This window comes from Parus major, chromosome 4 (genome assembly GCF_001522545.3).
Source record: "Parus major isolate Abel chromosome 4, Parus_major1.1, whole genome shotgun sequence".
In the NCBI taxonomy this organism is placed as follows: Eukaryota; Metazoa; Chordata; class Aves; order Passeriformes; family Paridae; genus Parus; species Parus major.
The window spans coordinates 61,011,371-61,037,905 of record NC_031771.1 but is presented as its reverse complement, the minus strand read 5'-3'; the positions used below and the strand labels follow the sequence as shown (position 1 = coordinate 61,037,905).

General features: G+C 36.5%; 1 protein-coding gene across 2 annotated transcripts in view; it reads right to left on the bottom strand.

Moving 5' to 3' along the window:
• Positions 1–825: 825 nt before the first annotated feature.
• LETM1 (leucine zipper and EF-hand containing transmembrane protein 1) overlaps positions 826–26,535 on the bottom strand; it is a 28,683-nt gene continuing 2,973 nt past the window's right edge. For both annotated transcript variants that reach the window (XM_015623906.3, XM_033513746.1), the window contains exons 2-14: positions 25,438–25,495; positions 21,882–22,338; positions 17,129–17,272; positions 16,294–16,431; positions 13,141–13,344; positions 12,581–12,700; positions 11,381–11,512; positions 10,584–10,754; positions 9,805–9,960; positions 8,909–9,043; positions 8,129–8,316; positions 6,102–6,240; positions 826–4,732 (exon numbers count right to left, since the gene is read on the bottom strand). In XM_015623906.3, the coding sequence (XP_015479392.1) occupies positions 4,583–4,732; positions 6,102–6,240; positions 8,129–8,316; positions 8,909–9,043; positions 9,805–9,960; positions 10,584–10,754; positions 11,381–11,512; positions 12,581–12,700; positions 13,141–13,344; positions 16,294–16,431; positions 17,129–17,272; positions 21,882–22,338; positions 25,438–25,495 (2,192 nt within the window). In that variant the 3' untranslated portion in view covers positions 826–4,582. The remainder of the gene's footprint in view (positions 4,733–6,101; positions 6,241–8,128; positions 8,317–8,908; positions 9,044–9,804; positions 9,961–10,583; positions 10,755–11,380; positions 11,513–12,580; positions 12,701–13,140; positions 13,345–16,293; positions 16,432–17,128; positions 17,273–21,881; positions 22,339–25,437; positions 25,496–26,535) is intronic.

The window sequence follows — 26,535 nt, the reverse complement described above, 5'->3', positions numbered from 1 at the left end:
GGAGGAGGGAGGAAGTATATTCATTATTTACAATGTTTGCCTTCCAGAGCAACATCCACGCCTGCTGAGGCCCTGCTTCCCAGGACGAGGCTGAACATCGCTCTATAATGGGGAGTAGAGAATAAACCTTTCTTTTTCCTCTATGCTTGTGCATGCACAAACTTTTGCTGCTGCCTTAGTAAACTGCCTTATCTCAATCTACAAGCTGCCCCCATTTTCCCCTTAGCTTTTAACAATTACAATTGTTATAAACACGTCATAGAGATTCATTCAAGAGTGTAGTAACTAATACATCTCAGCAAAGAGAACAATGGATCCAGAAGTCAGTCTCTTTTTTGGCAGTTCAGTAAATATGATCAAGGACACTTGCCAATGTCTACATTTAATTCACAAACTCAAACCCCAATTCCTCTACTAGTCAGTTTGACCACTGCTGCCCACCACTTCTATTCATCCTAATTAAAGGGTCATTGAAGGATATTCTTAAAGCAAAAGCTTAAAAGGAACAAGTTCCACCACATTTAAACCTTTTTATTTGCTATTTGGCTTTATGTAAAATAAGGAAAAAATTTACAACCCAACCCTGCTTATTTATTATCTTAAAAACATGTCAAGGCAGAAGGTTGGCTTCAGCCACCTGTTGAAACACTTTACACTGGAGTGCAGACTCAGCATTTGCCTGTTCCCAAATTCTGTTTTAAAACAGACAGGAGATTACTTCCATGGGCACAGCTCATCAGCATCCAGCCCTGTGCCTGGCATCTCATCTGAAGAACAACAAATTAACACTAGATTATCAAAACCAACAGAAAAATAATGGAGAGATTAGGTTTAAAAATTATACTTTTATTGTAACTAAACAAAGGACACAAGCTCCAATTAAAATAAAAATTTTATACTGAGTTATGGCAAACACAGGACCAGTATGCTCAGAGCACAGACAAATGATTTTCAACTTAAATTTATAATACAGGCTGAAATTCATCAACTGAAAAGCAAAATTTGGAATACATACGAATAACAGAATATGGGATTATTCTTTTGATTAAGTATACCAAATTATTTGATAGTAACAATTTAAAAGTATTTAAATACATGCTGAAGTAGCTAAAGTTAAAATTATTAGCAATGTATGCAGATATAAAGTTGCAAGAAGTATTTTGGAGTTGTATAAAAGATGTAACTTTTTCCCCCAGACAAAGCCTATGTAAGTGTAAGGTACTATCCTGGCAAGAGACTGTTCTCTACCTACATGCAGTCCTGCTGACAAACTCCATGTGAACCAGCTTTCTGGCACTTAACCTGCAGGCAGATTGACTCTCACAGCATGTAGTCAGTGATGAAAATCTCTGTGAAAACCATCTTTTGAGCGAAGATGAAACAGAAACAAGTTTTTCAATAAAATAGGTCCTATAACACACTTGTTTTGAAGGGGGAAAATAAATCACATCCTACTCTACTTCTCTTCCCTGTGCTAAATGTATTTTTAAAAAAGTTTTTTGTGTGTTTTACATTTTCCCCCTGAATAGTTTAGTCAAAATCTTATTTGAATCTGCAACAACCCCATCAATGGTCTTACCAATCACCTAAGTCTGAGCTCAGAGACTTTGCCTGTGTAAGTCACAAAGCCATTGAAATCTCACATATCCTTTAAATTATTTAAAGAAATATTTACATCTCCTGATTAAATATTCACTCAGGAATAAGTTTTATCCAGTTAATGTACACTTGGAAGTCATCCTTTCTCTGAATTTCAAAACAGCTTCTGGTTTTTTGGTCAGCACCAAAGGTAACCAAGCACATTATCTGGAGCTATTCTGCTCTGATGCAGTTGCCTGTACCACCAGGACAGAGCTGCTTGGGAGGTTCAAAGCTCGGTAAAAGTTTATCACTGAGGGCTTCCTAATCTTTTAAAGCTTGCAGAACATGTGTTGTTCAAGCCTGGTGTCATGGGTTTGGCCTGCTTTCAACAGAAGGAAGGTATTCCCCATGAAAGTCCTCTCCATGGTTGGTGTGCATGTCCTGTGATTGCTTTAGGTCACAGCAGAAAGCTGGCATTTAAATAAATTTTATGTTATCTGTAGATTTCACAATATGCCAAATTTCATGCAAGTCCAAATGTATCACAATTACTTTAATTACAATATTCTTCATAAAATAAAAAAAAAACCCAGCTATTTTTGGCTCCCTTCTTATTTAATCCACAGAAAATGTAAGTGAACAGTAAACACAGAACAACAGCAAAGTGTTTTAAACTCCCAAATACTGCATCAGCCAATTTACCTTCAGGACAGTTAAAGCTCTGTAAAACTTTAATCAATAAATATTTGAAAACAGCTTTTTCTGCTACTTCCCTGGTTTAAATCTGCATGCATTCAAGTGAATACAATTCTTAGGTTTTTGATATTCCATGAAAGGTAGCAGGCAATTTTAGAGTATCTTTACCACGTTTCAGGAATGTCAAGTAATATTCTTATACATTGTTTTAAAATTGAAAATATGCCACTGTAAAAATTTAGCGTTCTTCAAAGCCCATAAATTCTAGCTGTAAATTATAAAATGGAAAATTAGTTTCTAGATAGTATTTTTTTTTTGATATCAGTATTATTCTTGAATTTTCATCTAACACAAGCATTGGCCTAAAAAAAAAGCACCTAGTGAAGATGGATCTTCAAAAATCTACAAAGTGACTTCCATGCTGAAATCTCCAAGGTAATCTCGATTTATGAGGAAAACAACAGCCCCCTTGTTTTGGGATACCTGAACCATAAAGATTGTACTGATTTGAAATTTCAGCTTCACCACAGCAATTTCACACTTCAGATACAATTACAGTAATTCTCAGGAGGATCTTGCTGTAATCAGCTTTCTTTGCAAACTGTACAGAATATGAACTCAATAGTTGAACTACACACTGACTTCTTCTAGAACTGTACATCTCACTGTACATATTGCTTTGGAAACAACTAAATACAATGGTCCATATCATGCAAGCCATGAGACTGTCAAAACTTTTGTTCCACTAACTTCAAATAAGTTTGTACAAATAATTTAGCCAATCTAGATAAATACTGCACATGAAATTATGCTGAAATATGCTTGGGAGTTGATATTTTCTACAAAAATATGCTACTATGACTAAAAGCATTAAGTACTAACTGCCCACCTCAATATCAGCATGTACAGTGCCATCGTCAGATGTGCTCTCTATAATGTACACAAAATCAAGAATGGTCGTACATTTTATAATACTGGGTGTAAAATAAAAACAGAATAAAAACCCCAAACCTCAACCCTGCTGGTTCAAGCTGCACTACATGTGTTTTATAATAAATTTTAAGAGAAGTGTAAAATTTAGGGTACCATGAATTATGGAACATCCCAGAGTTAGTATTTGAAAACTTTAAAATTTACTACTAAGAAGAAGTATGAGAAAACCTTGACCTACTGCCAGTATGTAGTCACACATATAAAGATATTGACTATAAGCAATTAGAAAACCAATAATGTAATCAAAGCACTGTCAATACCAGAAATTACTTGCTGACTGCACAGTAAGCAAAGCCATGAGATGAACACATTTATGTACTCTGACTATACTTGGTTAATATACCTGAGATGAAAATTGAGAGGTAAGAGAACTAGTTACGGTGTAAGTAATTATCCGATGAAAAACAAGAACACAAAGATAGCTACATTTTTTAAATATATGCAAAAAGATCACAACTGACATTTTCCCCTTTTGATTATTTTCATTCTGCTATTCAGACAAACACTTTAACTTACTTTACCATGTGACAGATTGTGTTCTGAAACTATTTTAAAGGCTCCTGTGATTCCAACGCTTTAATAATTCATGGAGTTTTGAGTAGAAGCAACATACTCTACTCTCTAGTCCTATGAAATTTAAGGCACCCATAAGTAGCAAACTTCATGCCAAGTTTCCATTCTAGGGAAAAATAAATCTGATTTTTCCCTTCAACAGAAAATAGTAATAACCATGAATTCATAGAAGTGATCAGAATGCCACATTCTCTGTCAGTGAGGCAACAGCTTAGTGATATTTAGCCTTAAACCCCTTAAATCTATACAGCTACTACTAAAGCCATGGAATATACACTAGCAGATTAGAAAATGTGTAATATTGTGATGGAACAGAAAGCTTGTATTAAATTCTGAAAAAGCCAAAAGGTAGAAGCAGAGCAAGGTTGGGCCCCATGTAACAATGGAAGAAAATAAATGGGAAACATTTCTCCATGATAGATACACTTAATTTATACAGCAAAATTCCAAGTTTAATGGATCACTGTACCACAACAATGAGTGCAAATACATGTTTTTGTGGGCAGGAGCACTGCTAAAGAAGCATATTCTGTTTTCATCAGTATGGAATGACACTAAATCACTTCTTTGACGAACGGAAATTTCATTCCATATGTCAGAAAACATGTCTAAGATTTATTACCAGAATCAGCTCAAAACACTTCCCATAATCACAAAGCTCAAGTAATATGTAGCCATTAGACACAGAAAGATATACAAGATTTTGATTACAACTGCAATTAGCTTCAGATTCTGAAGCTTAATTCTTTGCTTCTGCAGCTTCCTTATCTTGCTTTTCCTTTGCTTTCTCTTTTTCCTCCAGTTTTTCTTCTTTTTGAAGCAGTGACATAATCTCAGCAACCTGGCTGGTGCCAATATCAATATCTTCTTTGTCAATCAATTCTACAACCTACATGAACATAAAATGAAATTGAGAGTGCATTTAGTTTTTACATGATGGAGGCATTTTCCCATAATAAATTTTGTTAAGACAACAAAAGTATTCAGTTCTCATATTCAAGAAAACAGCATTTTTTTTCTTACACGGAAGACTAATTCAAACCATAACCAGTACCTCAGATACATCCAGAGTATTACAAAAAAGCTAAAATGTAAACTAAAAGACTTAGAACTTTTGACTTTTGTGTGTGCAACACACAAAGACATTTTAAAGCATTAATAAAACAGATCCATTTACTTTATCTGTTTCAATGGAAAACTGAGATTCAGTACCTGTTGAAAAAGTATTTAAGACAGTAATTTATAGGCTTAATTTTATTTTCATTTTATTTAAAAAGACCTACTGTACTAGACAGACACAAATTTAGAACAGCTTGAAAGTAGAGGGGGTGGGCCTTTCAGATAGCAAATGAAAAAAATAATCTAGTAAATTATTCCAACTTCCTTTAAATAGCTTTTTGTACAAATGTATTCTTGGCATATCTCCTCAAGTTCCTAGAATTATTCTGCAATATATGCAGAATTTACAAGTACATTTTATCTGTGTTGCTAAATGTGCAACTGCTGTTTAGAGCAAGAGGGAAGATAATCACCACTGGGGCAGTAGAAAGGAAAAATGTGTTTCAAAAGACAGATACTGTATTTTCTAGCTGGCCATAGTTTAAATGCTATTTCTGTACCGAGTAGCAGAATGACTTGTGGGAAGTAAGTTTCAGGACAAATCTAAATTTGCCAAGTAAAAAAGAAACAAGAAAATGAAGGTGAAAGGCATAGAAAACCTGAGAATGTTCAGCAATATGAGACAACAGGACAAATCAGACAACAAACACAACTCATTTACAGTGGACTTAAAGACCACCAACCAAGTCTGTTGTCTTTCAAGCACAGGAAACATAGATCTCAATGAAACATCAAAAGCATACAAGTAGGCAAGAGAAGCTACTATCTTCTACTGATATGAAATATATCTATGGATGTTATGTCAACACTTTGGCTAACAGTAGTAGTTCTACTCCCTCCCATTTGTAAGTAATAACAAAATTACTGTATTTTACAGAATTTTAGAGAGATCTCCAGGAAAACCTACAGCTTTAAAGGTAATGTAATGGACATGGATTTCCACCCCCACCCCCCCAAAAAACAGTCATATAGATTCTCAAGATGCTGTTCTATAAGATCTATTTACAACACATACCAAAAACCACACTGGCATCAAGTACAGATTCTTGCAAAAGACTGCACTAAGAATTTATGCTCAAACAGGTTCCATGTTTGAAGGACAGTTAGCCTTACTTTCTTTAAGAAGTCCAGACACTTACCTTAACAACATTATCTATATCAACTTGGCCATCCTTGTTTTCATCTAGTGCCTCTGCAATCCTTGTTAGCTTCTCCTCTGGAATCTTCTGAATTTGTTTCATTGCATTAATTAGCTCAGCAATGCTGATGAGATTCTTCCTGAAGAGAAAGCACAAACTCTACATGACAAGCAGTTCCTCCAAAGGAATAAAGTTGACAAAAGGCAGTACTGGATGATGCTTGTAAAATTACTAATTATTTATTTATAATCCTGAACAGAATGCAGAAAATACAAAAAGGAGTTACTGATCAGCAAGCAGATTTTTATCTTACCATCAAATGTTGTGCTTCAGTTTCTGTATGTTTCATTGAAAGAATACAGATACCCAGAAGCATTTGAAATAGTTTTCTATGCTTCCCAGACTGTGTATCTAATGCCCTTTGTGCCCTCACTCCCCATTTACCAAAGATACAGTGCCATGTTTCTAGCATCCTTTTATATTTAGAGGCTGGCTGACAGAAACTCAATGAGTCACAGGAAAAGTAAAGCTGAGAACTAATCAACTTGAGCAGTTGAGCTGTTTTTTTTAAATCAGCTTCATTTGCTCCTGTCAAGGACCAGACTCTAAGGAAGGAAGGACTAGCAAGTTTCAGATGTTGCTTTCTGCACACTGATCTCATGAAGTTCAAGCTGTCTGTCTGCTGCAACCTAAAGCCCTTGTTGCCTATGTATTTTGCTTGTTTGAAGAAACATCTTCCAGAACAGATCCAGCTGAAATGCAGGAGACAGCAAAGCCAATAAATACTAAACAGAAGGGCTTTATCAGTGTAGTCCCAGCTCCTCTGGGTGCAGACAGACTTTTATGCAAGGAGCATTTCTCAAGCTGCCACTAAATGTCCTGGACATGGCTTGATAATGACTGCACCATCCTGAAGGTTAAAAGACAAGCCTTTGACAATTAAGCAATATTTAAACTAAAAATTTTCAGTCATCCACAATCACCTACAAAATTATCCAGAAAACCATCCATTACAAAGTATAATTACATTCAATATAAACAGATTCTAAATTGTATTGTTAGTTTACAAATTCAGATGGTTTTGATCAACAACTTCTCTGTAGCACCATTCATATGGCTGCCTTAATGCCATTACACAAAATCTGTAACAAATGACTGTTTGCCCTGGGGACTGGAAAACACAGAGCTCAGAAGCAACAAAAGCAGAATCCCTATTTCTGTTTAGTTATGCTCTTTGGGAGCTGGGATACTCTCTTAATAAATCACACAAAATGGTGCAAGCATAAACCAGATTAATACAGCATTCATGATCACAAACCATGAGAGTCTGTGTCACAGTTTCCAGCTATTCCAGTGTGTGTAACAAGCAGTATATGACCATTTAACATAACATTCCCTGAAAGACTCTCCAATAGTATTAAGACCTGGATAAGCATTGATAAATGAATTTTTTAATGAAACTATCAGGAAAAATCTTTCTTGGAAAATCTATGTGTTAAAAAAATTAAATTAAGTAAATCTTTTGGAAAGGGAGCATATAAAATGATCTCCTCACTTCCATTAGACACATTTACCCACCTGGCACCAGACACTACAAACCCTTGCAATTTCTTTCCTGAGACCTTTATTACTAAATAACAACAAATATGTACATGCTCACACACTGTTGTGCACCTTTTCAGTCAATGGCACTGAGCAAAATTACTGTGTGAGGAGCATGACTAAGGGGACGATTTCACTTGTAATCCTGTTAGAGGCATGGTAAGACTCTAATCAACACTGACTTTCAGAACACCCTCACAACCTGGGCAATTATACATCCTTTTTTCCTTTATCAGTTCAAACATACTTAGCCTTAGAAGAGAGAAAATCTACAACACAATTTTGTTAACTTCATTTTTTAAATCAATTATCTCAATATTCTAAACAACAAGTTATTCACCAATTCTTTTCTAACCACACATCAGACATAAGCAAGAGTGAAGGTGAACAGCCAGAGACACATCCAGTGCTCCCAGGTCACTTACCCAGCAGGAGTATCTTCACCATCCAGCTTTGCATCTGCTGTCTTTTGACTTGTTTCTAATTCCACAATAATTTTGTCTATCTGACCAATCATTCGGTTCACTCTCTTTGTCAGTCGCTTGCTCGCCTTTGACTCTTCCACTGCCTCTTCCTCACCAGTTTTAGAAAGCTCCTTTATCTCTTGCAAATCCTAAAAGAAATGGTCAAGAAAGAGAAAAGCTCTTGCTGGTGTGAATTCACAACAACAGACACTACTGACCTCAACCAGCATTTCAAGACAGGAGCCATTTATAGATGAAATACAAGTGTAGAGACTTACAAAGCCAGATGCAATTAGAACAATAAATTCTAACACTGCTGCCTTTTTCATACACCCTTTAAATGTTGTTTTCCACACTTTTCCTAAGACTGGATAAGGTTCATTTTACTTGTCTTGGAAGTTTCAGTAATCAGTGTCAGTAATACTGACATCTACACTTGCTAAGAAAGAACTGCAGCATGCAGCAGTCAGTCAGATCCTGTTACCTCAGTTACTCTGGAACAAGAGCAGCAGCAGGAATATTATCTGCTAAGAAATCTGCTAAGAACTGCTCCAGTGATAACAATTAGGCTTTGAACATGTTACACAAATGAGACTCTGCAATGTCACATACAAAGTTCATTCACTCAGCTTCCAATTTCAGACAAACAGATGACAAAGAAAGGTAATCTTTAAATTTGTGGATCATTTCTGCTAAAAATAAACATGAACAGAAAACGAAATTCTGTGCCCCATTCTTCACCTCATTATACTCCTGGATATCATCCTTCAATTCCTCAAGCTCCTCCTTTTCCTTTGTTAGCGATTTTTTCTGTTCCTGTAGCTTGTTGCAAGCATCACTCAGCACATCAATCTCCTCTTTGGTGATTTCCTCACCCTGTACAGAAAATATACACAAATTAGTGAAAGGCATATTTGTGATCTTACTGCAAGATTTACAGTCTTCTAGCAGAAAATAGAAACTCAAGATTCTTTTTACATATCTGGAATCACTATTATCACATAGTGATTTTGAGGCTAATGCAAAGATTTTAAATAGTAAGGGAGTTGATTTGCTATGGTAAATAGTTTTTTGAAGTCTGCCAGTAATAAGTTCAGTTAATGTGATTGATTATGTGAGTTTGAAATTCCATAACTGATCACCTCATTTAAGAATGTTTAACTTCATTCTTGGGTTAGGCAATTAAAACAACTGAGAAACAATGTAAGGAAAAAGATAAATTACACAAAAAAAATGTTAGTTTGGAAAGTTGGGCTGTAGAAAAGTTATCTTCAATAACATATGTGAGAATGAGGATGAACATCCATAGTTTGTGAAGTACACTTGTCTCTTGAAAAGCTGGGAATAAAATATGCACAGGCCCATTCTATCTAGAGACAGTGCAAGAGCCCCCCAAAACAGGCATATTAATTTCAAAATTGCAGATAGATAAAGGAGATGCTCTGAGACGTTTTGTGCTGACTTCAGCTTCTGCATTGGTGAATTTTCAATCCACTAAGTAGTTGCTTTTAACAGAGAATGTGATGAGAAGTTTAAAAGTTAAGGGGCAGACAAGCAATTTATCATGGTTCTATATCACATAAATGCTCTGAATCTTTACATTCAAAAGTATGAAAACATGTGGTGATCCAGATTACCTTAATGCCTTCCAGCACTGGTGCTGTATCTATCAGTGCCTCTGAGTGCACTGCTGCACCTGCCCGTGCCACTTCTGGTTCAGTATCCATCACCACCTGGCTTTTTTTAGCTTGCAGAACAGTTGCTTCAAGATCTGCTGCTGGTTCCACCGCTTTCTAAATTTAAAACACCTCATTAGGTTTAATTTAAAATCCAAAACATTAGCTGTATTAACATCAGTAAAGAATGACTTGTCAAAATAGAAATAGTTGCTGAAGTAGACACACACATTTTTATGAGAAAAGGTTAAAAAACTGCAATGTATTGAGTGGTTTTACATTAACATACTTGTATTTAAAGAATTACTTCTGTGAGCTCCTGAGGCATAATTCACTAAAAAAGCAGGCTAGCAGCTCTTATAGTCAAATATTATACCACAACATTATCAAGTTAATGACAAATATAATGAGCCAAAGGTAAGAACATTTAAAATATGGGGTGCAGAAAATAAAAAAAAATAAAATTAAACAAAACCACTACCTTCACTACAGAAAAAGAAATCTTCTCTTACCACATTAATTAAGAAGGAAGAGAAATCAAAGATAAGTAAGACTGAGACTAAACATTTTATATTAAACTCTTGTGTTGCAGTAAGTTTAAATATTCTCCTACATCTTCCATACGTGGATCTAAAGTCCAGTTTCTTGGAGACAATAACAGAGCAGAGGCAATAACTTGTAACACACTTGTTTTCACATCACTTGACATTTACTTCTCAATAGTTCTCAGCAGAACTTACCATGGCTGCAACTTCAAGGGTTTCTTTGGCTTTCTCTGCAGCTTCAGACATTTTCTTTTCCTCATTTTCTTTTCTGATGGCTTCCTCTTCCTGAAGTGTTGCTTCCAGCCGTACTTTGTTATCTATTTTTTCACCTTCAACTTCTGCCACTTTCACTTGAGCCTCTTTGGCCTAAAAATAACAAAAGTAGTCTAATAGAAGTGTGTATATATACATAGAGATATGGCTGCATAATTTTAGATATCCGGATTGAGATACTCACTAGATTGCTAGTGAATAAAGTCAAAGCCCCCAAATGTTACCCCATTTTTGCATTTCTCAGAAAAGGATGACTCTCTTGGGAAAGTTTTCAGGGGTTTTGGTGGAAACATGAACTTTTCACCCTGAAATCATACATGTTCTTCATTCTCTTCCTCTCAAGACTACCAACAATCTACTCTGTAAATTTCTCTCCCTACATAACATCACGTATTTTCAAGTATTAATGTCTTTATATGGCCCAAAGCATTCATTGTTTTTTTGTAAGTGAAAGGTGTATTCTAAATCTTCTTATGCTATTACTGTCTGCTGTCATGTAATCCAATACTGCCCTGTATTTGCTTTATCCTCATACCTCTCCATGTACAACACAACTTCTGTGTTTGAAGGTCACTCAAATAAACCTATCTATGATTTAGTTCTTCAAGGAATAGTGAGGAATTGAGAAGAACATCTACTTGTCTGGATGGATTTTCAGTCATGAAAGTTGAATAATTAACACTGAAAGTTAATTACCCACTATGTCCATCAATACTTACAGCACTGTCTGGTAGTGTCTGAAGGGTTGTTTTGAGCTGATCAGCTGGAGAAAGGGTATCTGGAAGATACATGGCTCTGGATAAAATAAGCAACGAAGTAGGAATTTCCTGGTTCAGGTGCAGATCTAACCACTGTAAGTGCAATACAAAAAAACAGGTCTTCAATTTCAGGATATTTTATTCTTTTTTACAGATAAAATCAAGCAAAAGTAAATACAATTTTTTTACCACTACTTACCAGTCAATATCTTAGGACAGGAACTACAGACTATAACCAGCTAAGAATTACAGCCATTGCAATGAAATATAGGAAGATGTATTTTGTTTGAAGAAGTATTTCAAGAAGTATGGAATGGATATTTGAACAAGTGGTTTGTTTCACATGCATCTTAAAATCACAGAACTATTTGGGTTGGGTTAAAGATCATCCATCTAGTTCCAACCCCCTGCCACAGGCAGGGATACCTTACACTAAACTGTTATTCAGAGCTCCATTCAGCCTGCCCTTCCACACCTCCAGGGGTGGGGAGTCCCCACCTCTGGGGAACCTGTGCCAGTCCCACCACCCTCACAGAAAATAATTTCTTCCTAATATCTAATCTATACCTAAACCCTTCCTTCACCTTAAGGCCATTTCCCCATGTCCTATCACTACATATTCTTGTGAAAAGTCCCTCTCCAGCTTTCCTGTAAGCCCTCTTTAGGTACTGAAGGTGCTATAAGGTGTCCCTGGAGCCTTCTCTTTTCCAGGCTGAACAACCCCAACTGTCTCAGCCCATCTTCATAATAAAGATGCTCCAGGCCCCTCTAATCAATTGTGGCCTCCTCTAGACATGTTCCAACAGACCTTCCTCTAAACCAGGCAACACCAAGAGAGAACTGACCTACTTGGTGAAAACTTCCTTAGAGCAAGATAATAACTAACAAGACAAATTTTCAAAATTGCTAACGTATTTCAGATATGTCAAATTTAAGTATCTATCTGCATCATCAAAACATCATGGTCAAAAGGCAGCAACTCATAGCTAGTACATACTTACAAAGTACATGTGACAAAAACTTATTAAGAAGAAAAACTGTTCTAACAAAGCCTTTAGTGAGAACAGAATCAAAATGATTTCTTGGAATCAGGACAAAAATCAGAGCATCAGAGCTAACAACTGGAATTAGGTCTGTGTATTCAGTCTTGCAAAACCATACCTGTTTAAGCTGTTCCTTGAGACGCTCCTCTGTCACACCAAGAGCTCTCATCCCTCGGGCACGACAAGCTGCCTGGAGCTCTTTAACAGTCAGGGTATCAACTCCCTCTTCAGCAATCATCTGCACAACGGAAAGGAAATTTCACCGTGTTAGAGCTCAAAAGAGGCACCACCAGCACTGCACAGCCACGTGTTACAACAGCCACTAGAGGCTGCTGCAGTAACACAAAACAGCCTCAGCTGCTCCCACAGCCAGCCAACCTCCAAGCTGATATTTCTATCATCTCCCTTGCAAATTACAATTTCATAGAAATGTTTTTCTTTGTGATGTAATTATTTTAATTTCAATTAATGGTAGATTAAAAAAAGGTCAGTTTTTTCTTAACAAATAAGGACACTTCAGATTTTAAGCTCTTCAAGCCTTTTTGTTCAAAGTTCTCAAAAACAAGACAATTAATACAAAAATGGAAAATACCTAGAAAAACAAATGCACATATATCCACACACACATTTCTGTTATCTGTCAAAATTATTAACCAGTGCCTATTCAGAATGACTTACTTTGTCATCTGCTTTTATGCTCCTCAACCTCATTGTCAGCTGGAAGCGGAGAAAGTTATTTGTCCCAATTGACTGAAGTTCCAACAATTTACAAAGTGCCACCAGCTGAGGCCTGGTCAGATTGTCCAGCGTCAACTCATCTTCAAATAGTTTAGAGAACCTTAAGATCTCCTCATTACTGGGTCTTTCACCAGTTTCCCTGATCTGTAGAAAAAAAAACAAAACAAACAGACACAAAGCTTTTCAAAGCAAATGTTATGGTTGGGCATTATTTTGAATAAAAGCACTCTCCTTGTTTGTCAAGCACTTTGCAACAATGTTGGGATAAGAAACAGCACATAAGGAAAAATGAAAGAAGTTTTTAAAAAAACAAACAACTTACTTAGGCAAGAGAATTGATGGTGCTGACAATTTCCAACAACTTAAGATCAAAGTAACAAAACAAAAATTAGATGCACTAAGGAGTAATCAGGTCTAGCTGAATTGCACTGCCATGAGATACTTCAAGAAATACATATATACACCTTTGTGCTCGTAAATAGTTGCTACAGGAGTCACGCTGGCAGTTATTTGTTCTGGGACTGTAATTACTGAACACAGAAACACGTAAGATAAAGATAGGAAGATAAAGTAAGAAGTTCACCCAATGGGAAAAATTTGCAACATTTGTGTCCCCATGAAATGCAGATTAGGACACTTAACTACCTACTTCTCTCCATGACCACATCTATTACAATACTCTTTTGCTTTCAATTTCTAAATGTTCTGCAGCACCTCCGTGCAAATGTTTTTGTACTTGAAGTAATTCCAATGTATAAAGCACTGTTTGGGAAAGGACTCTGCATCCTTGTGATGGCAGGTTCTATGTAACTGCTTGTACAAATGCAAAGTTAAGTTTTTCAGTGATGTGCTGCCAATGAATTCCCAGTCATTAAATCCAATTACTGGAAACAGAAATAACAGTTTAAAGAAGTAGGAGAAAAATTCCCTAGTCTCATCAGGTCACAGTAAAGTATTATCACCTGTATAGATGTTGATTTTTCTATTTTAAGTATGGCACCAAAAGCTTACTAATGACATCACTGCATCAAAAATCTCCAGAACTTACAATTAAGTACTCCCAGTCCCTTAACAACTTTGGTCTAATCATAGATATTAAAAAATCACATTTTTTTTAATACCTCTACTTTTTTTAAAATCCTGTAAAGAAAACATAAAACTAGGTGACATCAAGTACAGTTTTAAATCCTAACATTACTTGTACTGCCTGATTTAGCATGCCTACCTGTTTTACCTGCAAACTCAAATATTTTAGTGAACTGAGTACAGGAAAAGGTAAAAATCAGGAGACACGATGGCCCTGAGCCCATTAACCTCCAGGATACTTTTGTAGCGGAGAAACCATCTTGAAGAAAGAAAGGTCAAACGCCTTGTTCCACTTTGCCAGTGCCTTCACCACAGGAGCCAAAAAGGCACCTCAAAAACACAGGAAGTACTTTCTCCCTTGTTTAAATATGAATTTTGACAGAGTCAAGCGTGTGTTTAATGAAAGTCCAAACTGAAGCTTTCTAGTACATGACCAGCTACAAAGCAAGAGACAAATTCTGGAATTACGCAGCAGACATGTTAAGCCTGTAATCAATGGTTCTGGCAGCATCAAATCAGCTTCTGTACAGAATCTTTACAGAAGCTGCTGTAAAAGAATAGCAAAAAGGTGGGAAACATTCAAGCTGCTTCTTGCTCTGACATTTATTATCCGGTGCAGTGAAATGAGATCAATGAAGTTTGTCTGTATGGCACAAATGAGAAATATATAGCTGTAAAAAGCACACCCACACATATGACATGCAGGCTTGAAACTTCTTTTTTAGTCATCAGAGGAACTTGGAACTTCCTCCAGCAAATGTAGAGTGAAACATCATTTATTTCCATGGAAATTAACGGCCAAATGTAAATTCTCAGTAGCAGCTCTTTCAGAAGAAAATGAAATGTTCCGAACATGAAGCATGGCAGTGGCAAGTTCCCAGAGCCTGCAGGGCAGTGCCTCAGCCACTAACTGCTGTAACTAACCACTTAGAATGTTCTGCACATTCAAATGAACAGAAACAGATGACTTCATAGAGGCTTCAAAGTACAGACTTTGCAAGAAGTTACTGACTGGCAAAATTTGCTACTATGATTATGTGAGGTGATCTATGTGGCACTATCAACGTCATCTTAGCATCCCACATTTTAATCTTAGCTCTGACATGCAGAAAAACCTTAAGCTATCTGACAGGGGTTATAAAGATCATATTTGAAACCCCTGGGCTTATGTGCCTTTTTCTGTACAAATACACATTCTCTCCAAAGGAGGGGACCACTGCCTTTCTTTCAAAGCATCTGGTGATGCTGTCGGCTCCACCTCTTATTCAACAGCCCCACAATTAAGAGAAATCAGACATAAATACTGTCCTGAGAAGACTTAAGGCATTTTTCATCTCTCCAGGGAGTACTTTACTCTCATCTACAGTTTGGTGAAAGGAAATGCTGTGAAACCTAAAGGCCATTAATGTAAGAGGCAGATGTCTGACACCTAAGTCTCTCTGTCAGCAAACAACCTTTGGTTGTCACCAACCAAACTTAGAAAAATTTTGCACCAAGCACAGCAACTACATTCTAGCTAAATCTCAGGTTATACTACATTCTAGTCAATATAGCAACTGTGCACTTAAAAACTGTTTTTACAAGCAGAATTAAATTTGACCAAAAAATTTACTTTTCCCCCACTAAGTTTCAATCAGTTAATTAGGAAAGAAGTCCTCTCTTAGTTTTCATACCCCATGTTAAAAAAAAGAGGTCAAAACCTACATGAGTAACCACCGAACACACCATGTTTCATGTTAGAGTTAACTTATTAACAAGTGAACAAGAAGCAAATGAACAGAAATATAGTGCTTTTAGAATTACAGAGTAGAAACACCAGCTAGAACACCAAAGTTAATAATAGGAAAACTGCATCACACTGACAAAAAATAAATTTATCCTAAAAAAAATACTACATCCTGTTTCTTCAAGTCCAACAAAATAAAACTATGTGATGATTACTACAGACAAAAAATAAACACTTATTTTTTTTGTAGGAAGAGGAAAAACATTTTCCAAATTTTTTACCTTTTGAAAGAACGTTGAAAAATCTTTTGTAACATTTCCCTTGGCTGCTTTATTTTTTAAGGCCATCTCCTCAATGGTGTCTTGAAGGAATTTAGCCAATTCAAGCTTTACTCTCAATTCTTTCTTCAATCTTTCCTCCTGTTAAAAAAATACTTGTTTTTAAAAGTTCCTGCCAGAAACACATGGACTAAATACCACTTCTGCCCCCAGACAAGTTATGTGCAGTAATTCTGGATTTCTGCTATAATACACACATTCCAAGGGGGCATTCAGTCTTCCCAAAGATCCCCAAATCACACTGAACAAGATGAAGAGCTCACTATGTGCTCTGGAAGTGAAAACTTGAGGGGCTCTTTTGGTGGGTTTTTACAAAGCTCTAACAATTCTGAGAAAACCTAACTAGAAGAAATAAAGCTTAAACAAAAAAAAAAAAAGTAAAAAGCTATTTAAAATATTAAGTATACATATGGAAAACTTTGTATCAAGGTTTAAGACTACAATTATTACAATGTCTATTTTAATACAACCAGAAAAACAAAATAGCTTTATTTCTTCTTTATAGGAGTCATAGAAAATGGAAATGAGGATAGCAGAAAAGACAAGAGAGGCTTTCAACCCTGATAGCTTGGTGCCTGCACATAAAAACCAGGATAGCACTAGTTCTTAATTATATGTTAAAAAGCAACATCTTCAAACTAAGATAAGGAAGATTAAAAGCATTACCCCAATTCTGAAAAAAAAAATCCAACGTTTTTAGACTTTTTCTAATTTCTTTACCAAGAAATTTCTAATTTTTTAAAAAATATCACTGGATTATAAATTCAGACCTGCTTACCTTTTTAGACTTTGTCTCAAATGTAGAGGGAAGCATATTAGGGAACAACTTGAGAGCTACTGGAAGTAAAAATTCCATAAATGGGACAACAAGAAAAACCAAGAAAGGGACCAGGCGGAAAAGATCAGCACATATTCGAAGAAACTGGAAGAGAAAAATATATACTGATAAGCTAAAATTTAAATACATATTTTAAAAATACTTGATTTGATCATCTAATTATCACTTAGGCTCACACACATACATATATATTTGATATTAAGAAATTTTAAAATTAACACAATAAAAGGATGTAACAAAGTCAGTTTTTCATGGTTTTTTTAAAGTTGCTATATACTAGAGAGTGCTGGAGTTTCACCAGTTTTCAACACTATAGAAAGTATTTCAAAAGCCTCACTGTGTCTCAATAGGATTATTGAACAAGTATCTCATTTAAACCTCTTAAAAGCACCTGAAAACAGGAGGTGGTCATTTGTTGTCATTAAAGCTGCTTAACTTCTTTTATGCATCTTTATTTGTGCTCCACCACTTCTTACATGCATGAGCTACTATGGACTAAGTAATCAAGAATAAAATGAAAGATCCCTCCCCCTCTGCCTTATAACAATTGTAATGTACATTTAAATCCAGGGTAATGAGCCCAGCTTGGTAGGTATTTTTTTTTAAAACCACTGCTTTTCCAGAGCAGTAATCCTCTAAAGCAGGCAGTGTTCGTTACTGAATCTTGAATTGCATGAAATAAATACATACTGTCCTTGTGATTTCTGTACACTCACAAATATATACAATAGGCTGTACAGTCTATTATCAAATATTTCAGTAATTGTTGAAAGCTTAATAACTCGGTTTATATTGGGGAGTGAAGATCTTGCTTGACTTTACCTTGTTTTACAAAGGAAAAAAACTGGTTGTTGGGAATCCCACCAGTTCCTAAGTCAGAGGTACACGCTGGTACTCTACTGCCACAGCACTGTCATTCCACATCAAAATTTGATAAACACAGCTGTGAGTGGCAAAAACTGGCAACATAAATGCTATTAAAAAGTAAACCATGCTCCCCACTCGAGCCCCTCCCCACAGTCCATGGCAATCAAGGGGAACAGCAACAACAGCCGGCACAGATCCTATGTCTTGAGGACTGATTTGCTAGAATACAAAAACCTGTAAAACTTCAATCATAATTTTTTTACCATAAAACCAGCCAAAATCTTAAGCACTACTGTATGTGAAATGCACACGCTCTACAGATTCAAAGTTTGGCATTTTTGTTTGTATATAAAAAAATTCAGTTTCCCAGAAGGGATGCTTTGGTCCATTGTTCACAGGCTCAAGGATTTTTCCATTCATTCCAACAACAGAAGGCAAAAGACTACCATGGAGTTTAAAAAAAAAAAAAAAAAGTAAGAAAGTTTGGAAGAAAATTTTAAAACTCAGAAAGTACTCAGAAAGGTATATTTTCCCTAAAAAAAAAACAAAACAAAAACAACCCACCTCAAAATTTCTATAGAGTACAGAGTTCCTATTTTTCCCCAGTCTCTACTCTCAGACAGTGCGTGCAAGTATTTCTACAAAATCCATATCCAAGGAAGCAATTTTACCACCAGATTAAGCCAACCTAATGCTAACCTGAGACAAGGTATAAAAAGCCATGAAGGTGCACTGGCAGTCACACCACTGTTCCAGCTAAAACTGGATAATAAATACATAAATACACACAAGGACAAGGGAAAAAGTGTCAGTACAAACCAAGCGGGGGTGGGGCGGAAAAACTTGATTTAAGCACCAAGCTTTTCACAGCAGCTCTGTCCTGGATCGGCTTTCACAAATCATGGAACTGCACCCTCGGCTAACTCAAGGAAAACAGCTTTTATGCAGGAACCTAATACAATGGTGTACGATTACACACACAGTATTTGGCAGTACAGCACGAGAACCTTGTGACTACTCTGTATGTGCTGCCACAGCTCGTGTATTCCACTCTTCCCTCCTCTGCAGGGAAGAGTTTGTAAAGCTGGAGGACTTGCCACAAACTCCATTGTGTTTGCCACCTCACTGCCATATCCTGAACCACCCTGCTGCAGGAGCCAGCACTAGAGCAGTTAGTTTTTGAAAAGTCAGTATCATGTTTTACTTCTTCCTTACTTCCTTTACTTCTTCTCTCCTAAGTGTAGGTATGTGACCGTGCTGAATCCAAACCCTGCCAGCAATTGTACAAGCAGAATATTGGAATTGATTTTTAGTTTAAATAAGCAATAGGTCCCTTTGCATTAGCCATGCTGCAATTGCTTGTTCATGTGGTTAGATTACTTGGATATCTTTCCATTATTGCCTCCAAAGAGGAAGGAAAGGGCAGGCAGAAATAACTCATTTGTCAGTCTGCATGAAGATAAGATTTCTCTAGGACTGTCAGCTCATGTGCAGCTTAATACTTTTAAAGCAGTATATACAATTTTTATTTTATATTTTTTGAAGTTCAGGAGGTAATTCAGCACCAAAATGTTAAGACTACTTTAAATCAGTCAGTATACTACAATTTAAGGTTGAACACAAAAAAATGAGCAGTGTTGAAACAAACTTGAAAAATGGTTTAAAAAAGCCCTAAAAGGGTTTTGTTCATCTGCAGGCTGGTTAGGTTTTCAGTGACCTCGGGTTCTGAGCCTACCATGCCCTCAAATCCAGAGACAGGACATCCTCTTCCTCCAAATACAGAACACACAAATCCTAGATTGAGAAACTAACATTACTATAGTTATTAAAACTATTTTCTCCACATTTCCTACACTGGACTTGCATGCATATAAACATATATGTACATCATTAGATAAGAGACAGGCTACACCAGTGTAAACACTAATTTATATCTGCAGACAAATAAATGTTCATTTCATTTAAAAAGAGAATTAATATCGAAAGTGAACATTTGCACAAAAAAACAAATCCAGGAAGGCCAAATGCCAGATCACTATGTAAACATTAAGAAGACAGCTCTATTATCACTAGATAACAAAATCAAAGGGTAATCAAATGAATAAATCCATCTATTGATGGAATATTATTGCTGTTTATATAATTTCTCAGAAGTATGGCTCAGTAAACATGAAAGAGGGAGGAAAATCAATGGTTCCAATCTTCCCTCAGAGAATTTCCGATTCTGTTTTAAACCATGAATTAATTTGTCTCGCTTGGCTTTCCAAGCTCTCAATAAGCCAGCACAAGCCAGAACTGCTACTTCAAGAAGTCCTGCAGCCCTCACCTTCCCGTATCCTCAGTTACTCCTTCTGGTACTACATAATCCCCTCTCACGTCAGCACAGACTGTTTTATTTATTGCTGAGCAACGTCTCAGCTGGATCAGCTGCCAAGCATTCTCTAGTACCAGCCAAGGAAGACGCAAAACTAAAGGAGCGTGAGGATGCTGGGACCATAAGCAGCGCAATCGGAGAGGAAACCACACCCACCCACGGACAGAAACTGCTACACGTGCTCGTAACAATTCTTGCTACTTGTCTAACCTTGCGAATTTAGGAAGAACTTTGGCACACTGCATTTAAGATGTGATGGGTTTTAACTACACATCAAATTGTTCAAATGTGACAAACTTTTATCAGGAAATGATAAAAACAATGAGCAGATACTCGTATTTTTGATCATTTCCCAGAAGTTTTGAGGGCAGGGATGTGAACCCAGCACACTGTGTGTGCAGGTGTACAAACTGCAGAGAGCCACGCTGTGCCCACAGGCAGCACTGTGCACGCCTGCCCCAAAGCACACACACCTTCTGCTCTCCAGCTTTTCTTCTAGAACATCTTTCCAGCAACAGCTGAAATGCTTTTTTTATAAAGGCAGGAAGACAGACTTGAATTTTTAATCTCTATAAACTGCTTAAACAGCTTGTCCTTAAAAACAGTAAAATGAGAACTGTCAAATCAGCATGTTTGATACTTTGCCAATGAAGTTGAATATCAATGCAATCTTTACAGAGAAAGAAATTAACTATACCAGCTTAATATTTTGAAGTCTTTTCATATATGAACTCGCATCTAATGTTTTTAAATATTCATATAACTTTCTATTCTAATTAAATATGCTTATTTCATCCAAAACCTGAAATTACTACTTAAATACATATATATTATCAAAATTTGAATGCACTCACATTTTGCAGTCCAGATTTCATCTCCCTTTTCTTTAAAATTATCAGTTGCACTTTTACAGTTTCATAAATGTAAGCAACATGCCATAAATAAAGGAAATATATCTGGGCTGAAATTATTTTAGATATATATATATTTTATAACAGAGATAGTACATTATCAATCATGCATTTCAGCCTGTAGCTTTTATCCTGTTCAAAAGAATCCCATGAAGCAACAAACAAGAACAGAACTGGCACAGATACTAGCAGTGTTTTCCCACTATTTTTTTCCAGCTAGAGTAAAAAAGCAGAGAAAATAGCCGTATATGGCACATGGCTGGGAGCTTGAGAACAAACCACAATTCCTGCCCACGTTACAAAAAAGAAGAATCCTCTGCTGTTCCAACAAGAAAATAAATTTGTCTCCAATAATGGGGAACACAGCAAAAAAGTTTTGGGGTAATACCCAAACATTTTAGTGTCCACATAGTGAGGAGGAAGGAAACACACCGAGGAATTTTAATTCTAGGAACAAAGACAACAGAAAGAACGAACTCGGTTCTAACGAAACAGAGCAATCACCAAAGACACCCAAAGGAAATGGGTCTTTACTCAGTACCTGTCTCCGTTCCCGACGAGACAAAGTGTTTCCATGCAGGATTCTCCAGAGCATCCTCGCAGCTATTTTTGTGTCAATCCACAGCAATCGAAAACCATGGTAATAGTGCTTCAGTTCATCCACAATCCTCTGCCCAATAGATTTTTTTACAACTTCCACTTCTGTTGGACTATATACAGGACCTCCTTCTTCCAGCTTCTTGTTTTTGTCCTTTAAGGACTTCAGTGACTTTTCAACTATGGAGTCATCTTGAAGGGGACGTGAAGAATGCCACCATCTAACTGGAAGATACTGGGGACCTAAAACACCCACGGTTGCTAGTGGCGTCCATGAGCCAGAAGAGCTCGTAAGAGTGAAGTGTATTTGCTGAGATCCTTTAGTCCAACAAAAATAGTGAGCTTTTTTGGAGTAGGCGTAAACAGGAGGGACACTAGTGCAATATTTAAAGTGTACAGTCCTTCAAAAGAAAAAAGCATTCAAGAATTAGCAACAGATCATCAGCTACTTCTATATGTATATTTGCACAGATATATATATATTTATGTATTTATAAAACACGAAATTTGAGAAATATCTAGTGCATATTTAAGGGAAAAAATAATTTTTGACTCTTAAAACAAATGTCTATACATGAAAAGAACACTTGGCTTTACTTCATGACAAAAAAAAAATAAATTAACCTGCAGGGAATTTTCCATTGTATGACTTTGAAAAGGTAGTTTATTTTACTCCAATTTAAATAAAGAGCAGCCACCACATGTGCTTTCCATTTAGAAAGCTACATTTGAAAACTAATATGTAAATTCATAAGTAACATAAAGTCTCTCATATTCTCCTGTTTGTGCAAAACACTTGAGAGAAAACAAATAGAAGTTGAATACTTGGGATAGGTGCTGAGTCAGAGAATTGGTACCAGAGGAATCCAATTTCATTAGAGTTCCACTCTTACTATCTCTCTCTTACCATCTCCGTGCATCCAGTTTTCCTTATTCAGCAGAACCTTTTGTAAAAACTTCTGTCATGGTACTGAGCTGGGAGAGAGAGAAGCAACTCTCTCTCAACTGGCTCTTGCACCTTGTTGAGAACTTTGATCTTTTCTTTAATTAGATACAGACTGAAGTTAGCAGGGAAGCACTGCTCAACCACCACTAACACTCCCTATATACACAGAAGAACCACTTGTTACATGCAAGTAGAATTGTACATGTTTTTAATAAAAGATGGGACAAAAAAAAAATTATAGATAAAATATTTCATATAAATGCATTCCATTAGTGTCCCTCAAGCTGAAATACCAGCATTAAGACATCAACAGGACAGAAATGACTGGGGGTGTATTCTTCATGGAGCCCTTTTATGACCAAAACAAAATCAGAATGTGTTTTTGTCTTCAGTCAATGAACAGAAAATAGGTGCAAGTGGCTTTATAGGTCTTAGTAACATTTTAAGGGAAAAAAGGTTTATCATACACTTAAAAGTGTTAGTCTCACTCAATTTTCAGACAGAAACATTTTTAAATTATTACATGCATAAAAGAGTTTTAATTTTCTTTAATGGTTCTGCCTACCCTCAAATAGAGCTTTGTACAAAAAAAAAAAAAAAGACTAAATTATTAACTTTTAAAGACACACTATTTTCTAGCTTAAACTGAAATATTAGCATCTGACCATTCAGTGGTCAGACAACTGCTGGAGCATATACAGTTACACAAAACAATCTCTTGGCTATCTAGAAAACTACACGTTTGCAGATACTAACTAATAAGAATGGCAATTTAATTACATCAAGAAAATGAACTTCAAAACCAGATTAAAACACTTGCATAAATCAATCCACCCTGACTCTAAGGCATTTCCCAAAAGCAGAGCTCCAGGCCTACAAGCCAAGTTCCACCTACATACATTGACACTCTCCTGCATGCAGAGAGGAAGAAAGCTCTGACAGCAGAACTGGTTCTGAGCCTGCAGGGAATAAAAATTTTGCATGAAATGTGCCTCTCTGAAAACACTTCCACCAGAAGAATGTCAGACACACAATCTCTATCCCACTTGTCCTCGGTACTTATGACTAGAGTCCCCTGCATTCAGATCTGGGTCATGTGGGGTGCGGGCATTAGTTTGTTTTATTTTAAGTGGCAACATTACCTTAATAGCAGCTTTCATTAGAAAAAAACAAAACAAAAACCAAACCAACCAAAAAAAAAAATAAAACCACTCCAAACCTTCCCAATAGAATAAGGTTTTGTGTCCCAGTATTCTGCTGCTCATTTCATCACAGAATCATAGAATGGTTTGGGTTGGAAGGGACCTAAAGACCACACAGTTCCAACCCCCCTGTCACAGGCAGGAATACCTTCCTCTATACCAGATTACTCAGAGCCTCCTCTAGCCTGGCCTTGAACACTTCCAGGCATGGAGCATCCACAAATTCTCTGGGCAACCTGCTCCAGTGGCTTCACCAGAACAAAGAATGTCTTCCTCATATTTAATCTAAACCTACTTTCTTTCATTTTAAAGCTATCCCACCTCACCTTGTCACTCTGTTCCATTGATAAAAGTCCCTCTCCAGCTCCCTTGTACCCTTTAGGTAGTCTGTAAGACTTCTCTGGAGACTTCTCCACGCTGAAGAACCCCAGCTTTCTCAGTCTGTCTTCACAGGAGAGGTACTCCAGGTTTAAAACAATAATTTTTACTTTAACAGGTTTAAAACCATAATTTTCCAGCTTCCCGAGAGAGGTCTTATATACTAACATACTCAAAATAGGTATTTGAAAGTGCTTTATATATTAAAAAAAAATTAATCCTAATTAATTCTACAGTAAGTGATATAGAACTAACATGTCTAAAAAACAACTGGTTTGTTTTGTATTAGAGGGTTGTGTCTAGAGACACATCCTTATGTTAAAATGAAAACTCAGGAAATCAAAGAATAGTCCCTGTATCCTGAGCAGTTAGTTTATTAATCAACTACAGAATGAACCCGTATTTTAACATTCCAAGGAAAGGCATTAGGAAATTCTTATCTACAAGTATGCCTTGGGAGCCAAGTCAGGAACAGAGAAGGGATTCTGCCAACATTCAACTCCTTCAGTTCCATAAGGGCACACAACAGCTGGATTTGTTTTCAGAAGAGGACACCATCACCCAAGGCTGCAACATATAATAAACTCTTTTCCTTGGTTTAACAGAGATCCCACTCAGATGCTTTACACTCTTATCTGTCAACTGTGATTTTCAACAAGCTGTGACTGAATGTTTACTCTATGGAACTCCATGAAGAAAGTATGCAAGAAATTTATCAGATCCTGTTAAGACACCTGGAATCACCCAAGACAGAGATTAATATTCTACTGCTTTCACATCAGAAGTGAAACAAAAAGGGGAAGATTTCACTTTCTTTCTCCCATACACAACCAACAAGGTGAAGCAAGCAACACTCAGACTTCCTTTAATCTCTCATTAACACAGGCTGAAGCTAACATTTAGTCTAGATTTAAACCTATATTCCATGACAGTATACTAACTGATAGTTCAGAAAAATGTTCATATTTACTCACATTTTTTTTGCCAGCCTCAGGGATGTACAGCTAAGACATGCCCGATCTCCCAAGTTACCTAGAAAAATACCAATAATTAGCATCAATTTTGAAATTCAGGAGGACATTTATCCATGTAGCAAACTGCACACAAATACACCAGTGAGAAGACTGATCTTTAACTAGAAATGGCTACTGCTGAAAGCATAAAAATGATGTTGCTTAACACGCAGAGTCAAACTTGGTGGATGTCTGAGGTTGGTTTGCTCTTGTTCAATTGTCTGAAGACAGGTTTCCAAGTCCTTCAGGCAAGAAACTGTATTGCAGAGGAACTTCACTGAAAGCAAATGTAAATTTTTAACAGCTCTATGACAACATAGTATCAGATGATCCAAATGGAGCCCTTGCCAAGTGTTTATGATTAAACCAGCTTTTTGTTTTGTTTTAAGCAAAACAAATAAAACACAAGCACAAAACTAAAGACACTTCACTAGAGAGGTGGAACCACAACACCATTTCAATACATTGCTGTCCATTCTGATTAGCACTTTCTAAAAATAGCTCTACCCCATGATTCTCAGACAAGGATACAAATTGTCTTGAAGGGAGGGGTGAGAGCCTGACCCAGAGCATATGAAAAGTTACCTTTCCAGAAAACCTTTGAAACACTACCTCAGAATCAGTCCTAATAGTAGCTAATAAAGTCCAAAAGAAGGGATGACACTTATATACAAGCACCCTCTATCCAGGTACACAGACAAGCAGCATCCATTCTGGAAGTAAATTGAGATCATCAAATCATAAATCATCTAAGTCACGTGCTTCAATAAAGGGCCATATTTGAAAGTCTTCCAACCGTGGAAGAAGCATAAACAACATAAAATGCTACCTAGTGGTAGTACCTGCACACAATCTACAACCACTGAGTCATCTCTGATTCCAGTAGAATGGAATTCATCTTCCTACAGCAACTTTAAAAAAATAAATCTTGTATCAACACTTTGCTACAGTAACTCAATAGGTAGCTACTACCAAGAGCAAAAAGACTTCTGGACAAATAATAAAAAAAATCACACAAGCAAGACTTCAAACATGTTGACTCTTTTTGGCCAATCTTTT